Raw genomic sequence first — 20,759 nt, 5'->3', positions numbered from 1 at the left:
TGATGCATCTCTTGACATGGAAAGGATGATGAAAAATCTGGTATATATGAATGATGTTAACACAGAAACATGTAATTCCACAGCTTCACAAAACACATCTAGCCTAAACGGGTGGTCATACATTTCTCCCAAATGGCATATAGGTCTCTGAGCTGCATAATCAAAAGCACATCTTTCTTGTACAAGGGAAGGCTGAAAGACAGAACAGGGAGGAAAACATTCCTGAAATAATTGTCTATTTTATCTACCTTACTACCAAAAATGACTGAGCTGTTATGAAACCTGATAAGCTCTCTCCACTCTTTTATGTCCTGTGCACTTTCAGTCTAAACTCCGATTAGGTCTAGATTTTCACTAATCCCCAATTCCTATATTTGTTTTGCCTTTCTACAAGTCTTTGTCCATATTTACTGCTTTTCTGACTAACTGTTCTTCAAATTCTCAGCACGTCCTAAATATCTTAGTATCCGAGATGTATTTCTCAACCGCTGGTCACAACTTTCTGCACTTCTCATTTGTAATGCTATCTTCACATTGCACTCTGGCTATGAATCTTAGCATTCTTTAGCGACATTTTTCAAGATCTCCATTTTCCTTGTAAGAGACCATGTTTCCACTGTAATACAATAGCACAGGCTTTTGCATGCATCATATGCCTTTGCTCTTTCTACTGATGGGAAATTTTAATTTAATGGCAGTCTTTAAATGTCACAAACGATTAACTGCTATTTTTAACAGCCCTCTCAATTCCTGCTTAACACTACAGTGCACTCTTACGGTAACAGAAATGTTATTCCATATCTAATCACTGCCCTACTAAAATAACAGTCTATTGTTCTCTTCTTCCCATTTGCTCATAAATTCTGGGTACTGAAAATTGTATTCCACGGATATTTTACAATACTTTTAATCTCTACTGATATCATCTCTTATATTCAGTACACAGTACAATATTTTCACAGCATGCACAAGCATTATTAATCTTCTATATACATGTCAACCATCACTGATCCAGCAGCACTGGGACCACCAGGGTGCCGGAATTAATGATTTTCCCAGATTGCAGACTGGGTAGGTTAGAATACAGTTAACAAGCTCATCCTACCTTTAAAATACCCTGTAAATCAGTACAACTGGTACAGGTAATTCTGGTGACTTACACAAGAATGTTCATCAATGCTGCTTCCAAGGTGATGAGCTGGAATTTGCAACTAAGTGCACTGACATGTTAAGTGAAGGGCTGTCAGGATTCCCATTTTCTTCATCTTGGAATTTTAAAAATTTATTTCATGCTATTCTCATTAATGTATTTTCTAATTTTTTATTTTTACAGCCCAAAAGATAACTGAAATTGTGTGCGTAGGGTACGTACAAATGCAATAGCTTGGTCGCTGGCATTGGAGAACTTGCTAAAGCTTGTTTTGGTTCATGTTTTCATTCTTATGATTTTTTAAAATTTATATTTTATGCCATTCTCATCTATACTTTTACCAAATTTTATAATTTTTTTATTTTCACAGTTTAAAAGATAAATGCAATCTTATACATAGGCATGTACGAATGCACAAACTCATTCACTGGCATCGGAGAACTGGCTACAGCTTGTTTTGGTTTGTGTTATGCTTATGATTTTTTAAATTTATATTTTATGCTATTTTCATTTTTATTTTTACTGTATTTTCTTATTTTTATTTTTACAACTCGAAAGATAAATGCAATTGTGTGCCTAGGGTACGAACAAACATGCAAACTCAATCACTGGTGTTAGCGAACTTGCACCAGCTTGTTTTGGTTGGTGTTGTTACACACAATTTTTTAATTTATATTTTATGTTATTCTCATTCATACTTTTACTGTATTTTCTAATTTTCTTTATTTTTACAATCCAAAAGACAAACACAATCGCGTGCATACTCGTAGGTTTGTAGGAAAGCACAAACTCATTCACTGGCATCAGAGAATTTCCTACAGCTTTTTTGGTTTGTGCTGTTACACTTACGATTTTTAAATTTATATTTTACTGCCTTTTCATTTACATTTTTACTTTGTTTTCTCATTTTTATTTTTACAACCCAAATGATATTTTCTCTCTTCTCTAAAATGTGTTAAGATTTTTATGTCAATGCTCCCAATGCCTCTCCTTTGTCCTTGCCACCCACATTATATCCTACCTCCTGTTCTGTGTATACATCCCTATTTGTCCTCTCCCAGAGCTTAAAGGATTCTTTCCTTCTCTTCAGTGGCCCTTTGTACATCTTAATTCCATTGTCAAGTCTCTCTTTCTCTACAACCCTTTCCTAATGCCACTCAGCACACTTCTGGCACCCTTTGGTAGGATTATCTCACAGTGATTTCCACTATCTTTTTTATGTTATATTTTGCAGATACTTTTCCTTGGCATCCCGTTTGACTTCTTCACTTTTCCATTTTGATATGTTTGCACTTTTGACTTCCCGTTTGACTTCTTCACTTTTCCATTTTGATATGTTTGCTCTTTTGACTGTCTTTACCTCTTCTTTCCATCCCTCACTATCAAACAGACTCACAGCGGTCTATGCTGTGTTTAGCATGTTTCACCTGATTGTGAAATTCTTTACTGTACTTGAAAACCAGCTTCTTAAGTCTTGTATGTTATAAACTTCTCTCTAGGCTTCCTAAACAGTTGCTAGCTGCTTTAACCATTGACTCTAGCAGAATTCCAATACTGTTTCTCTGTCCTGATTTCTTTCTCCCCAGGTATGTCTTCACATCACAGCCTTTTAACCAGTTCTGACCTTTCCTGTGTCATTTAGTTCTCCTCCTACCAGCATCCCCTCAGACTGTGACAATTCCATTACCTTATCTAATGACACATACCAAAATTCTTGACTTTGGAGAAGGTATAAGATGCAGCAATAAGTTACTAAACCTACAAATCTGCAAAAAATAATCCATGAGCCATTTATGAATAAAGGATTTGAAAAACTAGAATTATCAAATTTATTCTTACTTAATTTTAGTCAATGTTAAAAGAAAAGGCAAGGCATAAAATTACATTCCTATAGCTACCTACTGCCAAACTAGAAATCACTACATGCCAGCTTTACATCTAAAATACAGTTGAACAATATGGCTAAAGATGTCTTACCTAAACTTGCTAGCTGCATGAAGCTCTCTGACCATACACATGGCAGACCTTCTCACTGGAGCATCCCCCTCCCACAGTATGGCTGCTAAAGCCCTGTGCTGTAAGTTTTCCTCGCTGAATTTCAACCAGATCTATTGAATTAAAGAAAAAACACCCCTTTACATTGCAACCAAATCTACTGAATTAACACATTAATTGCCATTTTTTTTAATTCATTATAAAAAAACTTCTTTACACATCAATATTTAACAACTTAATGCACACAAAATTTTAATCACAATATTTTTTTATGAAATAATTAAGTTTAATCTGGTCCTTTTCTAGTACCTTGGGTCACTTTGTTCAAGAAACATGATTCCAAAAAAGAATATTTCACTTTAAATAAGACAAAAAAAAAAAAACAGTTTTTTTAATTTACTAATCCACATTAACTAAAATTACTATGACAAAAAATAAAGGCTAAGTTTATTTTTATTTACCAATCCAAATAAGCAACAGATTACTTTCAATGCCAAATGATTAAAAAATCCCTGATATAAAGATCAAGAGCACATTTTACACACTTTCAACACTTTTTCTTGCAAAAGGTGTATTTTCTCTTCTCCTCCCTATGTTCAATAAAAAATATGTCCAGTACAAGAAAATCTATTTTTGGTGTCACTTTTGAAGATATCCTTTGGCTGATCAGAATTTCTGGGATCAGACTCTGAACACAGCTGCTAAGAAGCTCTTGTAATAGACCTCCTGAAATCTTGTAATGTCAAAGTATTTCCATTTACAAAATATGTACATTCTATAAATTTATCATTACAATATCAAGGAAATTTATGAATAAACTAAAATAGCTCTTCATATAAATCTAAAATAAATGCAACATTTAGGATAAGCCACATTAAATGCACAAGAAAGAAAAGCTCAGATGTGTCCTGGGAAAAAATTTAGCATAATTTCTTAAAATTTACATAACTAACTGCTAATGGAGCAAATGAGAATGAAATCAATGAAAGATGAACTACATGGCAAAACCCCAAAACATAATCACAGAAACATACATTTATTATATTGAGACAAGATATGGCCGAGAAACAGGTACTATTACCTTTAATGGTTGGTTGACCATCTTTTTATACTCCAGCAGGGGTGGCAGACTGATGATTACTATCAACGGTGGCAATACTGTTGATATACCATAAAAAAAAAAATTGTCTTCAAATCTATGATCATATGATCCATGATCTTCCTTCTTTAGGGATTTATCGTCCTTCAAAGGGCATCTGGATGTTCTATTTGAACATACTGGTGCTGTAATTTTGGGATTTTGCCAAGTAGTTCATCTTTCATGGATTTCATTCTTTTATCTGATCCATTAGCAGTTGGTGGTGTAAATATTAAGAAATTATGCTCAATTTTTTTCCAGGACAAATATGAGCTTTTCTTTCTATTGCATTTTGGTTGTGTTAGTTCTTTCGTTATCATACTGATAAAGCTCAACATCTTAAATCCCGTCATCAAAGTTCTCACCATCTATTAGTTCAATTACTGGAGGAGAGATTGAAAAAAAAAAAAAAAAAAAAAAAAAAAAAAAGAAGCCACAGTGACCACAGTTCTTATTTTACGACCACTCAATGAGAGCATAATATATCTGAAAAAAATTATTTTAGAAGATTTATTCTACTTGCAAGGACAATCAGAACATTCATTTATCCTATATACAAATATGGATGAGATATGAGTACTTTTTACCAAAATATCTATTTCCTGAATCATATGAAAAACTGAATGTGTTCTTCACCTTAGGTGTGCTATTTAAGACACCTAAATCTTTGACTAATTAAATATATCTCAGAAGAATAAGTTGTTGATGAAATATTAGTATTTATTCTTGTGATCCTATAAAAGGACCATGGGTGCTGGAGATTACAGAAAAAACAAACATTCTGAACTTATTTCAGAAATAAAGCATATAAAATTACCTTTTCATTAGATACAACACATGCTAGGACACCAAAAGCACTTGCTCGAACATATCCTTCAATGTCTTCCAGAGCAGCAAGCACTACTGTGTCCAAATTGTAACGAATGAGCCACTCCGCAAAAAATGGATATCCTATCAATAATAGAATTTGAGATATAAGATGAAACATCAATATCTTCAAAGGTTATAATATACAGTAATAACAAGAAAATGTAAGAAGTTTGCCTGGTAAGTTAATAATACAATAACTTGCCATCAATACTGAAATATATATATATATATAGCTGCACAATAGTAACAATCAGAACTATGATAAATCATTACTGTAACGCTTCTTAATTGTATTCATATCACAAGGTTGCTAAGTGCTTTATTCATATGCTCTTCCTGCAAAATGAAGAGGCTACAGTTGTCTAACATACCCAACATACCTACTCAAACAAGTACACTTCCAGTGTTTAAGAAAAAATCTAAATCAGTTTACTTCCTGCCTTAAGTCCATTTATTCTCCATCACTGTACTAATAATGGCACTATTTCTGCCTACACTGGCATGAGGGAATTCTTGATATTAATCAGTATGGTATACATAATGAAACCCTAGAGGGATCATACAGGGTAACTCCTTTGAGGACTCATAGTGGCTACTAAAACTTTTCCCTAGGTCAAATTTTTTAAAGAGTAATATACTTTGTCAGAAATTACATCAGATTGCAATACATACTGTTATTTTAGCAATCTTTGGAAAACAAATTCCTTATACTGTGTTTCAATACAAATACAATATTACAAAAAAAGGAAGTAAATCTAAATGAACACATAAAAGCCGCTCAAACCCCTTAAAACTTTTTAATCACCAGTGTTTTAGATAGAGTAAAAGGTTTACATTCATTTCTCTCAAGATTTTTCCAGAACAAAAATTAAAATATAAAGATATATATGACAAGACAATTTAACAATGGAAGGGAGGTGTAAGTGAATTAAAGAAAAAAGTATGAATGATATATGTTCTATATTTTGAGGTTCATTTATATTTCATTTTTGATGGAAATAATGCAACCTAGAAAAAGGATAGGCTAAAAGGATTCAAAATGCTTTAAACAGAAGCAAAGTACCAGCACAGCACTGAAATTACCAAGTAAATATGATACACAAAATAAAAAAAATATATTACTGAAGTATTTCCAGAAGTCTGACTTTCATAGTGAAAATTAAAAAACTTCATAACTGTCAAATTCAATTTTTGACTTGCTTTATCACATACACATTAATTTTAATATAGCTTACTCATGTATCTGGAACTCCAAGTAGATTGGTGCATGTACATGACAACTGAACAAACAAACGTGATATCTACAAAAGTTAGTTTTGAATCACCTTGAAAATAAGAAATGGACTTACTGTCTTTGGCAAGAGTCATGCAAGTATTGAGAACTTCCAAGGCAGAATCTCGCACCTCCCATTCTGTATCAGATAAGCAGCCACTCAACACCTAGAAATATTTTAAAACTCTGTAACTATTACACAAAATAAAAAGGAAAAAAAATTAAGGAGCTGTAACAACTACACAACATAATACGGCCGTATAGCACCCGCAGGATTACATCCAACCTGTATTCAGTTTTCCATGAACTTTATAATAAAGGCGATCCTACATAAAATAATGCATACCATTCCCCCTTGCACAATAAGCTACTCTTCATAATAATGATATGCAGCTATAAAGTTAAAAAAAAAAAAGCTTTAAACAGTGGAGTGTGTGTGTGCGTGTGTGTTTGTTAGAGAGAGAGAGAGAGAGAGAGAGAGAGAGAGAGAGAGAGAGAGAGAGAGAGAGAGAGAGAGAGAGAGAGAAGCAATTTATAATAAAAAAAGAAAAAACCAGTTATATAACGAACTCTTGCAGTATGGCAATATTCTTTGTCAAATTTACTTAAGGGAAAGCTTCTACTCAAATACAGTAAAACCTCACTTTAATGGACCCGGAACCAAGGGCAGTGGCTGCTGTTGTTTACGTTTACTTGCACACTAACCTCAGCATTGGTGCGAAGCTGGAACTTACCATATATTTCTCTGTATAAGACGACATTTAGATAAGAGGAGGTCAAAAATTATGGCAAATTTTCATGAATTTATCTTATCTGCAATATGAGATGACTGATAAATAACAAACCATCTGCGTATAGGCTAGCTTCTGCAACAACAGGTATCTTATAAAGTACTGGTTATGTATAGTTGATGTTATTACAAATGCAGTTTTACTTACTAAATTATATCCTAAGAAATTCAAAATAAACGAAATAACAAAGCCAATTCTAATCATGTTTTTCCTACACGTGTTGCCTAAAAGGGAAACACTGTTTTGTTTACATCTCATTGCCAATCTCAAATCCCTAACAATACAATAACGTATGGTAATTATTGTACCTAATTATCGTTTGTATGACTGAATTGTTCTAAACAGTTATTTACCACCAAAATGATAATGAATTTTTAATGAAAAATGAACATTATGTTATCCTAGATGTTATTACTACCATAATTACACTACCATTAAAATTTCTGAAAGTTACCGAAATATAAAGATAGCTGTGAGCGCAACCGTAACTCAATGTTTACATCTTGTCAGCTGGCCTCGCACAGATAAAAGCTGAAATTTGATATGGAATTATTCCTTGAATAGGTTATTTATTACGAAGATATGCCAATAGTATACTGTATATGGTAAAAATGGTTTTATGTTTACATTACGATAATTATTATTCATTATTATGACTGAATTGTTCTGAAGGTTTACCACCAAAATGAAAATGAATTTTTAATGAAAAATGAATATTATGTTATCCTAAATGTTATTACTACCGTAATTACACTACCATTAAAATTTCTGAAAAGTTACCAAAACATAAGGGTTGCTGTGAGCGCAACCATCGATGTTTACATTTTGTCAGCTGGCACCGCGCAGATAAACGTTGATTTCACTGTTATGGATTCCTTGAACAGGCTATTTATTATGAAGATATGCCAATAATATACAAAGCAAAAATGGTTTTATTATCTTTATTATCAGTTTATTTCATAATGTCAATCTTTTCATGTATGTCGGTGGTTATCGCACCTAGGCTGAGGCTAGCCTACCAATAAACATTGCTTAGGGCATGAAAAAACAATGCTTCACTTTGATAGACAATCGACTTTAAAGGATGACCTTCTCCTCCTATTAATCCACTAAAGCGAGGTTTCACTGTAATAATACATAATATGCAGTGCAATACATGTACACTCAGCAAGGAAAGTTAGGATACAGTTTTTTTAAATCTTTGGACATATATTGCTCAATAATGCGACATCTGGCAACTTTAGAAAGGGGAGGAGTTTCAGTCTTATTGTGTTTGTTTTTTGCTTGACCTCCTATACCTTTCAATCATATTCTACCATTCTGAAATCACTGATACTTAAATGCAGTACTAAGCTTTACAGCATTCGTTCAAGTTGTAATTTGCAGCGACAGTTCTGAGCAAAATAAAACATTTTTCAACATAACCTACCAAGTAACCTTACACCAATGAATTTACGAGACCACAATGAACGGAATGCTTGCATAATCAGAAACGTGACCTTCCATAATGAAATCAAGAGTTAAATTTGAGCAATGTCCAACAAAAAACATGGGGAACAATAAAGGAACAAATTCAATGTTATGATGACAGAGAGAGAGAGAGAGAGAGAGAGAGAGAGAGAGAGAGAGAGAGAGAGAGAGAGAGAGAGAGAGAGAGAGAGAGAGTCTGCTATTGTGTAAGTCTAGGCCTATATGTAGAGCTACTCATTTCATTATTTTTTTTCTTTTAGAGATTGAGCAATACTATATTTGTATAGCATGTTTTAGCAACGGAGAGAAAGAGAAACTGTGGCAACGTCAAGAAACATCCAGTTACTTGTGTTTTCCCGCCGAAGTTCCCGCGCTGCTCCGCACATCATAGAGAACGCTCTTGCGGATTTAAATAGATTTGGTCAACCTACCTTAGCTGTCACAACATTTACTGCCATTAATTCCAGCTGACTTTTAACACCATGAAATACAAATATGAATGTGTAAAAATTATCATTACCTTGTATGCTGATGTAATAATAAGCCTGATCATGACGGAAATCGAGTAAATACTGCTGTTCTGATAAACAGTACTACACCGAGATGTCCACGCACTATCTTTTAGATCTCTATGAACGAAGTCATCCGAGAAATTCTGATTACCTCGGACATGCATGGCGTTTTTAAGTATCTGAACGTTTTTGTTTTGCAGATTTAACATATATGATATAATTTGCATTGTATTTTCATATTCTAGAGTAAATTTACCGAGATTACGTGTTTTCTGTAAGAAAAAAATAAAAATTCGATGAACGAAATCTAATGAAAACTGTATCCTCACTTTCCTTGCCAAGTGTACATCAACTTAACTTAGATGGCAAATTTTATGGTTTCCTTATGCCTCTTTACTTAGCATTATTTGAAAAATATCAGGCAAAATTTTCAAGAAATTCCTTCAACTATTAGCTTAAAATCATAAGTTACATATGCCTACAATGTCTGAGGTCATTTGAAGTTTTTGAATGTGAGTTACTTATAAATACAGTAATGAGCTTTAGTGAAAAATATTAATTTTGTTTGCAAAACTTTATATGTCTCTCTTAAATAATACAATTACTTTCTTTTGTGAGGTAGTCTATCTAAACTTGTGACAATTTCAGTCCAACATATATTATGTCACTTTTCAAACACATTTCCCTGCAAAATTTCTAAACATTCCCCCAAAAATAATGTATAATATCAGAAGCTCTATATAATAAGTAATGAATCCATTTTTACCCAATTAAATATCAACACCTAACAAATTTTTTTTTAAAATGATCTATGAGAATTTTAATTTAACTAAAACAACAAATACACTTACACTACCCATATGCTCCACACTATTTGATTCTTGCTTCTCACTGTTCATGAGCATTGCCATAGATGGAGGAATAAAACCTACAATGCATGACTTCATCGCTTTTAAGGTGATCAACTTCACCTGGAACCATAAATTTTTACTGTTATCTATGTGAAAATGTAAGGAGATACTGACTAGGAAAAAATAATAAAGTTTCACATATACAGAATTATCACAATGTGCTTTTACAGGTGCTGGTTTGTAGCATATATACTGATGCTAAATTTGCATTAAAAAAAAATCAGATTTTTCATTAAAAAAGATTTACCTCATATTAACCCACTAATAATAAAAGCACTACCCTCCTAACATTACTGACCTCACAATTAACATTTCAGACTGTGCAAAAAGAGGCATTTGACTTCTTGTGGATCTGAGGATCCAGGTGGTGCATAAGCAATACTAATACTATTCATTTCCTCTCTGGTAAACAAAAGAATATTGTATCTGGGACATTTAAATATCACAAATGTGGTCTGTATAAGCATATATGCTTGCATGGAAAATTAATAGTTTCATAAAAAAAAAATAGATTTCTAGAGGAGACTGACCTGTGTAGAAATATTTGTCACCTTCAAGGTTTTACATAGTACATGTAAAAGACAAATAGATAAGAAGCACTTCCTCCAGTCAATCTCAAACCTGGAAAGAAAAGGAGACAGAAAATTAGAATTTCATTAAAACATTTCTTTACAACTTGAAGTGCCTTTTTTGCAGTCATTCATTCATACTGAATATCTACAGTTAAACTTGGTATACAATATGGAAAAGTTATCATTACTTTTACCATCATCATTGTAAATGTTACCATAACTACCAAATTTAAATTTGGTCATAAATATCCAAATCATGATGACAAAAAAGCAAACCTACAAGTGATGACGGTGAAAATTTTTCTAGCCTAACCTATCACTAAATCATTCAATTATGTGATCCACTCACCTGTTCACGTTGTTCTTTTTACTCTATGCAATCCAGCTTTCTACAACAAAAACCACAACAGACTTACAACCCAACCATTATCGACCTAACCTTCAGAGAGCTCTCTCTACCTCTTTCCACCATGCTTTCAACACTCCCGCTTCTTGCTTGTTTTTATTTTTCTCCCTCCCGCCATTTTCGTCCTGTGACGTCACTTCCTATGACGTCACAACAATAACATACTCTTTAAACATAAGTAATGCTATGCTATAAAAACATCTTATAAAATTAAACATGTGCTTTCTTTTTATACATTCTGCAATACCCATACACTTCATCAATGCAGAAAATAAAATAATGACTAACTTATAAAACTAACATACAATCACACTTATCTCCTTCTCCCTCCCCTCCAGCCTTTTCTTATCCTAATCCCTTCTAATCTCCATTATTCTCCAATTCTTTACCCTCTACATAATTCCTAATGCTTTCCCCAGAAACTCCAGCTTTGGTCAATACATCAGCTATCTGATGCTTTCCTTTTATCCATCTCACCTCACTTATTTCTCCAGATTCTATTGTTTCTCTTATTGCTGCAATATCAATTTTTAATCTCTTACTACTTACTCCGGTACTTGATTTTATTGCAGTCATTAGGGTTTTGCTATCAGTTTTCACCAGTGCTTCTAATTTTCTCCCTCCTACTATCTCTTCCCACAAATGTTTGAAATATATCAATCCTTCTATGGCCTCCCCAACACTCAGAGCTTCTGCTTCAATGGTGGACTTTGCTACTCTTCTAGATTTTCTGGATTTCCACCATATAGGGCTTCTCCTTTTACCATCTGTCAATGATATCACATAACCTAATTGAGTATGACCATCTTCAATATTCCCGAATGAAGCATCTGCATAGGCTTCCCAATAAATCATTTCTTCTTCTAACTCACTTATTATCACTTCTCCCATTATGCACTTAGTTTTTCTCACTATCTTAATCAGCTTTCTCATATCTTGAGTCGTTCCTTCTTTAAAAGCTTTACTTAATTCACTAACATCATATGATATTTCTGGCACAGTATGTAGCGATACCCAATTCAACTGTCCTACCACTGATCTATATTCTGTTAACTCCTTTTGTCCTAATACTCTATTACCTGTAAATCTTTCTGGCTTCTGGTTCTCTTATAGAATTTATATACTGCCACTGATTAAGACAAATTCCATTTTCCTTATGCTCTACTATTACTCCTCTATACTTAAAACTTTTACTTTCTTGTTCTCCTACTTGTAATTTCCCTTTCAATTTCCCAATTGTTTCCTTTAAAAATCCTTCAGTTCCTCCATAGCAAAAATCATCTACATGTGTACATAAAATACCATTCAATTTATTGTCTTTTTTCCAAAAGAATATATTAGGTTCTAATCTACTCCTCTCGCCTTTAAGCTCCTCCACCAGTTTTACCACCTTACAATACCATGCCTTTGCTGCATCCTTGAGCCCATAAACAGTTTTCTTCAATTTCCATAATCCACTCCAACCATCTTCACTAGGTGGTTTTAAATATACCTCTCTCGTTGTATTTCATCACCCTGTAGATATGCAGTTTTTACATCTAACGTATAACAATTCCAATCTTTCAGTTTTATTACTGTCAAACAAAATTTTAAAATTTCGGCATTGCATGTAGGAGCATCTTTTTCCCATTCAGCCATTTCTTCTTCAAAACCTCTAGCTACCAATCTTGCTTTACATATCCTTTCCCCACCTTTTACCTTTTCAGTTACTATCCATCTTGTAGATATAGCTTTTTGTCCAATGTCATTTACCTCCTCATATACCTTGTTTTCTCTCCAACTTTGTAGTTCTTTTCTTTAGCTTCAATTACATTTCTATTTTCGAATCCTAGCAAAACCTCTTCTTCATCTTCAATTTTTCTACATGACTATAATCTCTTAAGTCAACCCATCCCTTGTCACCTGACTGTGAGTCTTCTACATTGTATGAATCAGCCCAAGATTTGCTTGATCTTTTCCCTGCAAGGCTCAATATCGTCCACTCTTCTACTTGTCCTGTATTTTTGTTTATAGCTCTAACTCTATTTCCCTTTCTGAATTTGGGTATCTCTTCTATTAACTCACTTTCTTCTGTTACCTCACTTTCCCTTCATCTTCCAGTGTTTCCTCTGCCAAATCTCTTTCTATAGTCTCTTCTACATCAGCATTCCTTCTCCAGCCAATTATCATCTTTCCTTCCTGCTCATCTATATTCCCTTCCTTTGATGCAAGGGATTCATCTTTCACAGTGTGTGTTTTGTCTACTTTAAGTATCTTCTCCTTTTCTGGTGATAGTCTTTGAATCCTAGTAACATGTATTCTCGCTACTTCTCTTAGAGAATCCCCATGTTTAACCACTACTGTTTTACCTGATACTCCCACTACCTGAGCAGGTCCTCTCCATTCATTTTCATTTTCTCTCTTATAGAATACCTCGTCTCCCACTACTGCTTCTTCAAATTTATGTTCTCTGACATTTTTGTTTAGAGCAATTCTTATTTTATTACAAGACTCATTTTTGATAAACACTTCTCTGGCCTTATGCATTGCATTTAGTGTATCCCTTACTATGCTTTCTTCCATACCTTTCTCTCTGCTTGCAGGACTTGAACTTTCTTCTCCCATTAAATTAGGCAAGGAAGGATTTTTCCCAAATACTAATTGGTTAGGGGAGAAACCACCATTATTTATTAAGCAGTTCCTGGCACTCACTACCCATCTTAATGCTATGGACCAATCCACTTCCTCATCATCTTTCATCTTTCTTAAGCTTTCTTTGATTATGCCTACTGTCTTTTCACACAATCCATTGCTCCATGGAGATTCTGATGCTGTGGCTAATACTTTAATATTCCATCTTTCTGCCATCCTCCTTACTTTTTCATTTTGAAATTCTCCCCCGTTGTCTGATAATATTTTAGAAGGTGCCCCAAATATCGCAAACCACCCGTCAAAAAGAGTCTTTATAATAGTTTCTGGTTTCTTGTCTTTTATCCAAAAAGCCTGACAATACCTTGTTGCCATATCTACCATTACCAAGAACTTTCTCTCTTCTATCTCTCCCACATCCATTGCTACAACTTCATTGAATGTCTTACTCCAAGAAAATCCCACTACTGGTTTAGCTGGATTTCTTTTATATCTTTTACATACTTCACAACTTGCGATTAAGTCAGTTAGTAACTTTTTATTTCCTCTTTTCCTTCTCTCCCAAACCGTCACTCCACTGTGCTTCTTCTGTTAGCTTCCATATTTTATCTCCACTTCCGTGGCCAAATTGTAGATGTAACTTCATCATTGTACCTTTAATTTCCCTTAGGCTCTTTCCTTCCACCCTCCAATAATAATTCTTCTTCTACCTTCCTCCTCAAAATTGGTATTCTTAAATGGCCCTGTCTGTCTTCTCGTAACTTTACCTTCATTTCCCCTAATACTTCTATTTTAACACAGTTCTCTTTTAAATTTATGGTCATCCCCATTTTACTCATGGTTTTCTTACCTATTAACCATGGTACATCACCCTGCAAAATTTCTGTCTTCAAATAAAACTTTTGTTTTTCAATATCACCGGTATTTCCATTACTCCTTTCGACTTGTATGATGACTCACCAAAATTAAATACTTTATTAGACTCTTTCTTAGTATCATTCATTCTCCTCAATTCTTCCTGATTCAAACCCACAACAATGCGTGCTAGTCACAATTCCCACAAACTGTTGACTTACATCCTGTGTCTAAAATTGCATCAACCTCTTCCCAAGATTCTTCTTCTATTTTGCTAACTTTTCCTATATAAACTTTTTCTTCTTCTTGTCCAGTTTCTGATTTCTTCTTATTCTGAAAATTCTGAGGACAATCTCTGGCCCAATGCCATTCCGATTTGCATATAGCACACAGTGTTACTTTCCCTTCTCTATTTAAAGGATTTCTTCCACCTCTACCTCGATTCACCTTTCCCCGATATCTTTGGCTTTTCCACCCTTTCCCAAAATTCTCACAACCTTCTGATCCTAACCATTCCCCCTCCTCTCTATTCCCTAATCCCTCAAATATTCTTTTCATTATTTGTGACACTGTTTTATATTCCAACTTTTCTCGACCACAAGCTGCTAATACCATTTGTTTTGATCTTCTGTGAGATTCGATTGTTCTAGTACATGAAAACCTTTTGCTTCCCCTTCAAGCATGCTTTTCCCTAGTGCCCTACTACACTCTGACTCTGCCTTTTCATACCTAATTATAAAATCTCTCATCTTTTCACTAGATTCTCTTTCTATTTTAAAATAGTTTTTCATTTTACTGTAATTTTCCATTAACGTATCTTTTAGATACACTTCATCTAGTTTGGACAGGATTATCTTTGAACCCTCGCTATCCTTAAGTTCATCTCTATCTATTCCTTCTGTTACTTCTAAAGCTTTCCCTTTTAAGCTCATCCTTATCTCTATCCCCGGATATTTCACTTCTTCTCCACACACCACAAGCCAATCTTCGACTTGTCCTCTCCATCCTTTATAATCGCCCTGTGCCCCGCTAAATCTCGGACAGTCTCTCCTCCATTTCATCTCCCAAAGTTTACCATCAGATCCGTCCATTTTTAACGAACCACGCTCTGCTACCACTTGAAAATTTTTCTAGCCTAACCTATCACTAAATCATTCAATTATGTGATCCACTCACCTGTTCACGTTGTTCTTTTTACTCTATGCAATCCAGCTTTCTACAACAAAAACCACAACAGACTTACAACCCAACCATTATCGACCTAACCTTCAGAGAGCTCTCTCTACCTCTTTCCACCATGCTTTCAACACTCCCGCTTCTTGTTTGTTTTTATTTTCTCCCTCCCGCCATTTTTCGTCCTGTGACGTCACTTCCTATGACGTCACAACAATAACATACTCTTTAAACATAAGTAATGCTATGCTATAAAAACATCTTATAAAATTAAACATGTGCTTTCTTTTTATACATTCTGCAATACCCATACACTTCATCAATGCAGAAAATAAAATAATGACTAACTTATAAAACTAACATACAATCAGACGGAACCAATCTTTAAATCCTCACTGCACAGATCTCTGTTGGAAGCTAAGACATGAAACACTTCTAGAGAAAAATTTTCTGTTTCACTGATAAAAGCCACTGGTAGTGGGATAATGTGGCTTTTCTTAGCAACATTCACATGAGTTAGGGTAGAAGACTTTAGCCTTGGCAGGCAACTCTTTCAGAGGGACACTCTGAAATCAAACCATTGGACAGAAGGGACCCTTTAGCCCTGGTAGGCAACCTCCTAAGCGAAGGTTACACTGAATACAGTCCTTGTTCTCCAACCTTGGACTGTGCCATAGCCACTGTACCATGGCCTTCCATGGTCTTGGGTTTGAGTTCCCTTGCTTGAGGGTACAATCAGGCATTTTTCCTCTTTTTTGTTCCCTTGCTTGAGGGTACAATCAGGCATTTTTCCTCTTTTTTTGTTCACTTTCCTGTTTCTTCAAAGTGTAGGACAGGCTGATGAGAAAGAAAAGTTGCTTGGTGGATTATTAGCCAAGTGCCTTCATCTTTACCTAATCTTTTCTTTTTGAGCTTATTATAATTTTTAAATCCATCCTGACTGTCCTCCCCCAGTTGTTGTGGTTGTGGCAAACCTGGTGGGTTTCTTATTTGCCTTACAAGGTGTGTCGGCCCAACCTTGTTGACAAGTTGCTTCTGGCGTTTTTTTCCTATGACATATAGTCAGGTTTATTTATACTTTTAATGGAATTTTTAAAATTAATGTAAATAATATATTACTGTTTACTGTTCTGTTGATTTTTACAATATTACTGTTGTTATGAGTCTATTTACTAGTTCTGATACTGATTTTATGTTGTTAATTTTGATTCTTTCAGAAAACACTGAGCTGAACCATGGGCCTGTTACTTATTGCAGTAAGAAAAATTGAATAATTTGCTCAAATATTAAGGGCTTAAGGTCAAACCTTCTTGATCTCCACAGCAGTGCCCATAACTACCACTTGGTGTTTTTATCTGAGACACTTGCAAGTAGTACCAAGTCAAACGTTGAGTTTTTAATAGCAGAGTTTGATGATGGCCCTGACTATATTTATCATCGTAACATCCCACATGCAAGATATGGCTGTATAGAATAAGTCTGGATGACCTATTTACCACAAGTAAAATTTGGAGTGCAGTTGCCATGAAGTTCTTTGTTTTAAAATTTTCAGTAAGCTCTACAATGTTTACGTATTTGCTGTTTACCGCAATCAAAATATCGATGAGCGTATGTATAACTGTCTCTCGGAAAGGATTAGTCTGGCTCAGTCAAAGGATTCAAAAACTTCATTTGTTACCTGCAGAGACTGTAATGCAAAGCACAGTGAGTGGTTAAATTCAAATTCCATGGAAAACATGGCCAGTCTGCTCTTTAGTTCTGTGTACCGTACAATTTTGTCCAGCTAACTAAGGAACCAACACATATTTCTGGTAATGGATTAGACCTCATGTTCACAGATGTTCCAGCCATTGTCAAGTCCAAAGTCTGCGAATATATAGGCACTTCCGATCACTGTGCCATTGGGATGTATCTATCAATCAGTATATTCCTAATGCCACCACTGGGAGAATGGTCTGGCTGAAATCTAGAGCCAACTGGGATTGCATTATTGAAGCTTGTCAAACTTAACATTTCAGATGCAGTATCAGATCCTGATCCCAAGTAGTTAAATGAAATGCTGATGGCTACTTTAATAAGGTATGTCCCTACAAAGGCCATCAAATTCAGGACAAATGACCAGCCATGGTTTGATGATAATACGTAGACAAGCTTACCAAGACAAACGTGGATTGTGTTGATATGTTTTTGATTACTTCAAGATTTCCTTATAGGACTGCAAACACAAAATAAAAGAAAAAATTATACATTTACTTGATCTGCAACTTACAATGTACACTGCTCCTCACTTTCGATGGTAGTGGTTTGTGCAGCATCTCTTTAGCCCTAGTAACACTGCTTTCCACCTTCTACTTTCCTTAAGTTTACCCTACTACTTTTTCTTTTTTCATTTGAGAACAAATTCTAAAGGTAAGCACTGAATCTAGCAATGTGGTCGAGTGGTCTTGTTAAACTATTTCTTAATAGTCTATTGACTTGAAAATGTTCTAGTCCTGATGTAACCCAGAAGCTGGTAGATTTAAGAACAATACATTCATCCAAAAGATTGCAAAGTTCTTTGCGTGGTGGTGAGTATCGATGAACTGATGTGAGATGAAAGGAATATAGCAGTGAAATGGAGTTGGATTGAAACAGTGACCTGAATATGCTGGAGGTAGCAAACATAGAGGCCTTTGCTTTCTAGCCCTTAAAATATGTTCATTACTTTAAAGCAATAAAAATAAAAGTTTGCAAATATTAAGAGCAAGACCTTCCTTCAAAGCCAGAATGCTCTCTCAATTATCAACCTTGTAGCTTGCTCCAAACAAAAAAAAAAAACCAACAAAATTATGGAACAAGTGTAAGCCTAACCTGCTCTTTGAGACGGATTAAAAAAAAAAAAATCATCCCCACCAAACACCCTGGTCAGCCAAATTACAGCACATCCCATGGAAGCCACAGACTGTTCCTTTGATAGTGGTTGTGCTCTTAAGCTGTTAATATGACACATTACATCAGCAATATCCATGTTAAGTCCAAAGATCAAATATGAACTCCAGTCCCAACCAGGATACTTTACCATTTCATCAACACAAAAATTATGTGAAAATTGAAACATTTGGATTTCAACCTGGTCCTCTCTTTAAAAATGGAGAGAGAAGAGTTGAATTAAAATTTAATAGCATGAACAACAATAGCAATCATTCTTACTTTTCTGCAAGTACTCTCATTGTGTCTATGCTGGTCCTCTGCAGCTCCCTTTCTTGTCTCAGCCCTGTTGAGTCATTCTCAGTTATCATACATGCCAAAAATACCAAACCTTGAAATATTGTCACTGCACACATCTGAAAAATAATTATTTATTAAGCAATGGCTATTCTGTTAATGCACCCATATCCTAACTTGCTTATAGTAAATTCTTATATGACTGGTCTCTGATATCCACTCTCTGATGTTCTTGACTTCACGAAAGCTACAGTCTGCAAAAACCCATGCCAACCCACAGCTACTACTACACATTATTATCACATTTTTTAATTTTCTTTTACTGTAGCTACATTCCTATCTTCATTTTCTAATTTTGCCCCCTGACAATTTAACCTACCTTCCTGCACTTTTGTTGTGAGATGCTTCTATCACCTTTGATGGCAGTAACTTTGAATATTTCTGAGAGGCATAAATGTTGCACAAAACAAATATAATTTTAATTTGTACAAAACCTGATACTGCATATCTGACATATGCATACATACATCACAGTAATCTTGCTGAGGAGCCTGCAGCAATATTCTCTCAACAGACTGTTGAATGGAGTTAGAATCAGATGTACAATGGCTTTTCTTACACAGTGCATTTACCATAAAAAATGGAAGCAAAATGTAAAATATGATAGAAAATATTGAGGCTATACAGTAATAGCATAGTGCAGCAGTATACCATGCAGGTGCACCTCATTCAATTTTTGTTAGTTCTGGTCTCTGAGATATTTTCTACTTTATTGTTACATGTAAAACATTGAAGATGATGGAAATGATGATGATGATAAAATGCATGTACTGTATTGTATAAACTTTAGCAGTAAGGACTGGCTCATCCCTATGAATGTCTATAAAATGTGACCTAGTGGTCTCCTTATTCAAATTATAAAAATAAAAATAACTTTGCATAAACTTACACACTTTCAGTGAATAAAAGAATATGAGCAAACTCTTCCCATGACAGCCACAACGTTGACTATTGCAAGACACCATATTATTACACCTTTCCTTAGTTCTTCTGAGGATAAGACTCAAGCAAAGTGATGAAATATTTGACAAGAGGTAATTCAAAAAATGGATACAGGCTGGCCTCTAAAATCTACTAGGGAACAAGTGCATAATAATAATAATACAGTAAAAAGAAAAAAATACAGGCAGTCCCTAGTTATTGGCGATCCGGTTTTACAATGCTTGTCTAGACGAAAATTGGCGATTTTCGGTGCCGATATGCACTGATTTCTACGTATTGGCGCTGATACTCGGGTACTGGCATCGATACATACCTAACAGAGACACTGATCTCTAGTTATTGGCACCGTTAAGTGCCGTTTTTCAGTTATCAGCAATTGTCGCTTATCGTCACGCCATTGGAACACAAGCATCCCCCCCATAACCAGGGACTGCCTGTAATAATAATAATTATTAATATTAATATTAATATTATTATATTATTATTATTGTGGAATATCTTGGAAGAATACTCTGTATGCTGTTGAGCTTATATTGGGCCTTCTGAACCTGGCGTGTAAGTTTCTTCGTTTTAGTGGGCAAATTTTAAAGCAGTTATCCACAGTTCATTTATCATCTTGACTTCAATAGTACACACTACCAATTACAAAGGCTGAGTGACAGAGGCACTGATTGGCTGGTGCCTGGGGAGCTCTACTAACTGGTCTGACACTCGAGGAGGAGAGCTACTGTTGTGATATCTCAGGGGCATGCCCCGGTTGTTCTCCTGACAGTGGTTGGGAGGAGGGTCTCCTGAGTAACATTAAGTGT

At 34.8% G+C, this 20,759-nt stretch overlaps 1 protein-coding gene across 1 annotated transcript in view; it reads right to left on the bottom strand.

Annotated features, from left to right (window-relative positions):
* Positions 1-20,759, bottom strand: part of LOC136853516 (BRCA1-associated ATM activator 1) — a 65,912-nt gene that overhangs the window by 11,093 nt on the left and 34,060 nt on the right. The window contains exons 11-16 of the mRNA XM_067129181.1: positions 18,934-19,067; positions 10,641-10,731; positions 10,051-10,170; positions 6,503-6,593; positions 5,101-5,234; positions 3,128-3,258 (exon numbers count right to left, since the gene is read on the bottom strand). Coding sequence (XP_066985282.1) covers positions 3,128-3,258; positions 5,101-5,234; positions 6,503-6,593; positions 10,051-10,170; positions 10,641-10,731; positions 18,934-19,067 — 701 coding nt within the window. The remainder of the gene's footprint in view (positions 1-3,127; positions 3,259-5,100; positions 5,235-6,502; positions 6,594-10,050; positions 10,171-10,640; positions 10,732-18,933; positions 19,068-20,759) is intronic.

Source organism: Macrobrachium rosenbergii, chromosome 27 (genome assembly GCF_040412425.1).
Source record: "Macrobrachium rosenbergii isolate ZJJX-2024 chromosome 27, ASM4041242v1, whole genome shotgun sequence".
Lineage (NCBI taxonomy): Eukaryota > Metazoa > Arthropoda > Malacostraca > Decapoda > Palaemonidae > Macrobrachium > Macrobrachium rosenbergii.
Note: the sequence above shows the minus strand (reverse complement) of the source record. Positions and strands in the feature narration are given on the sequence as shown.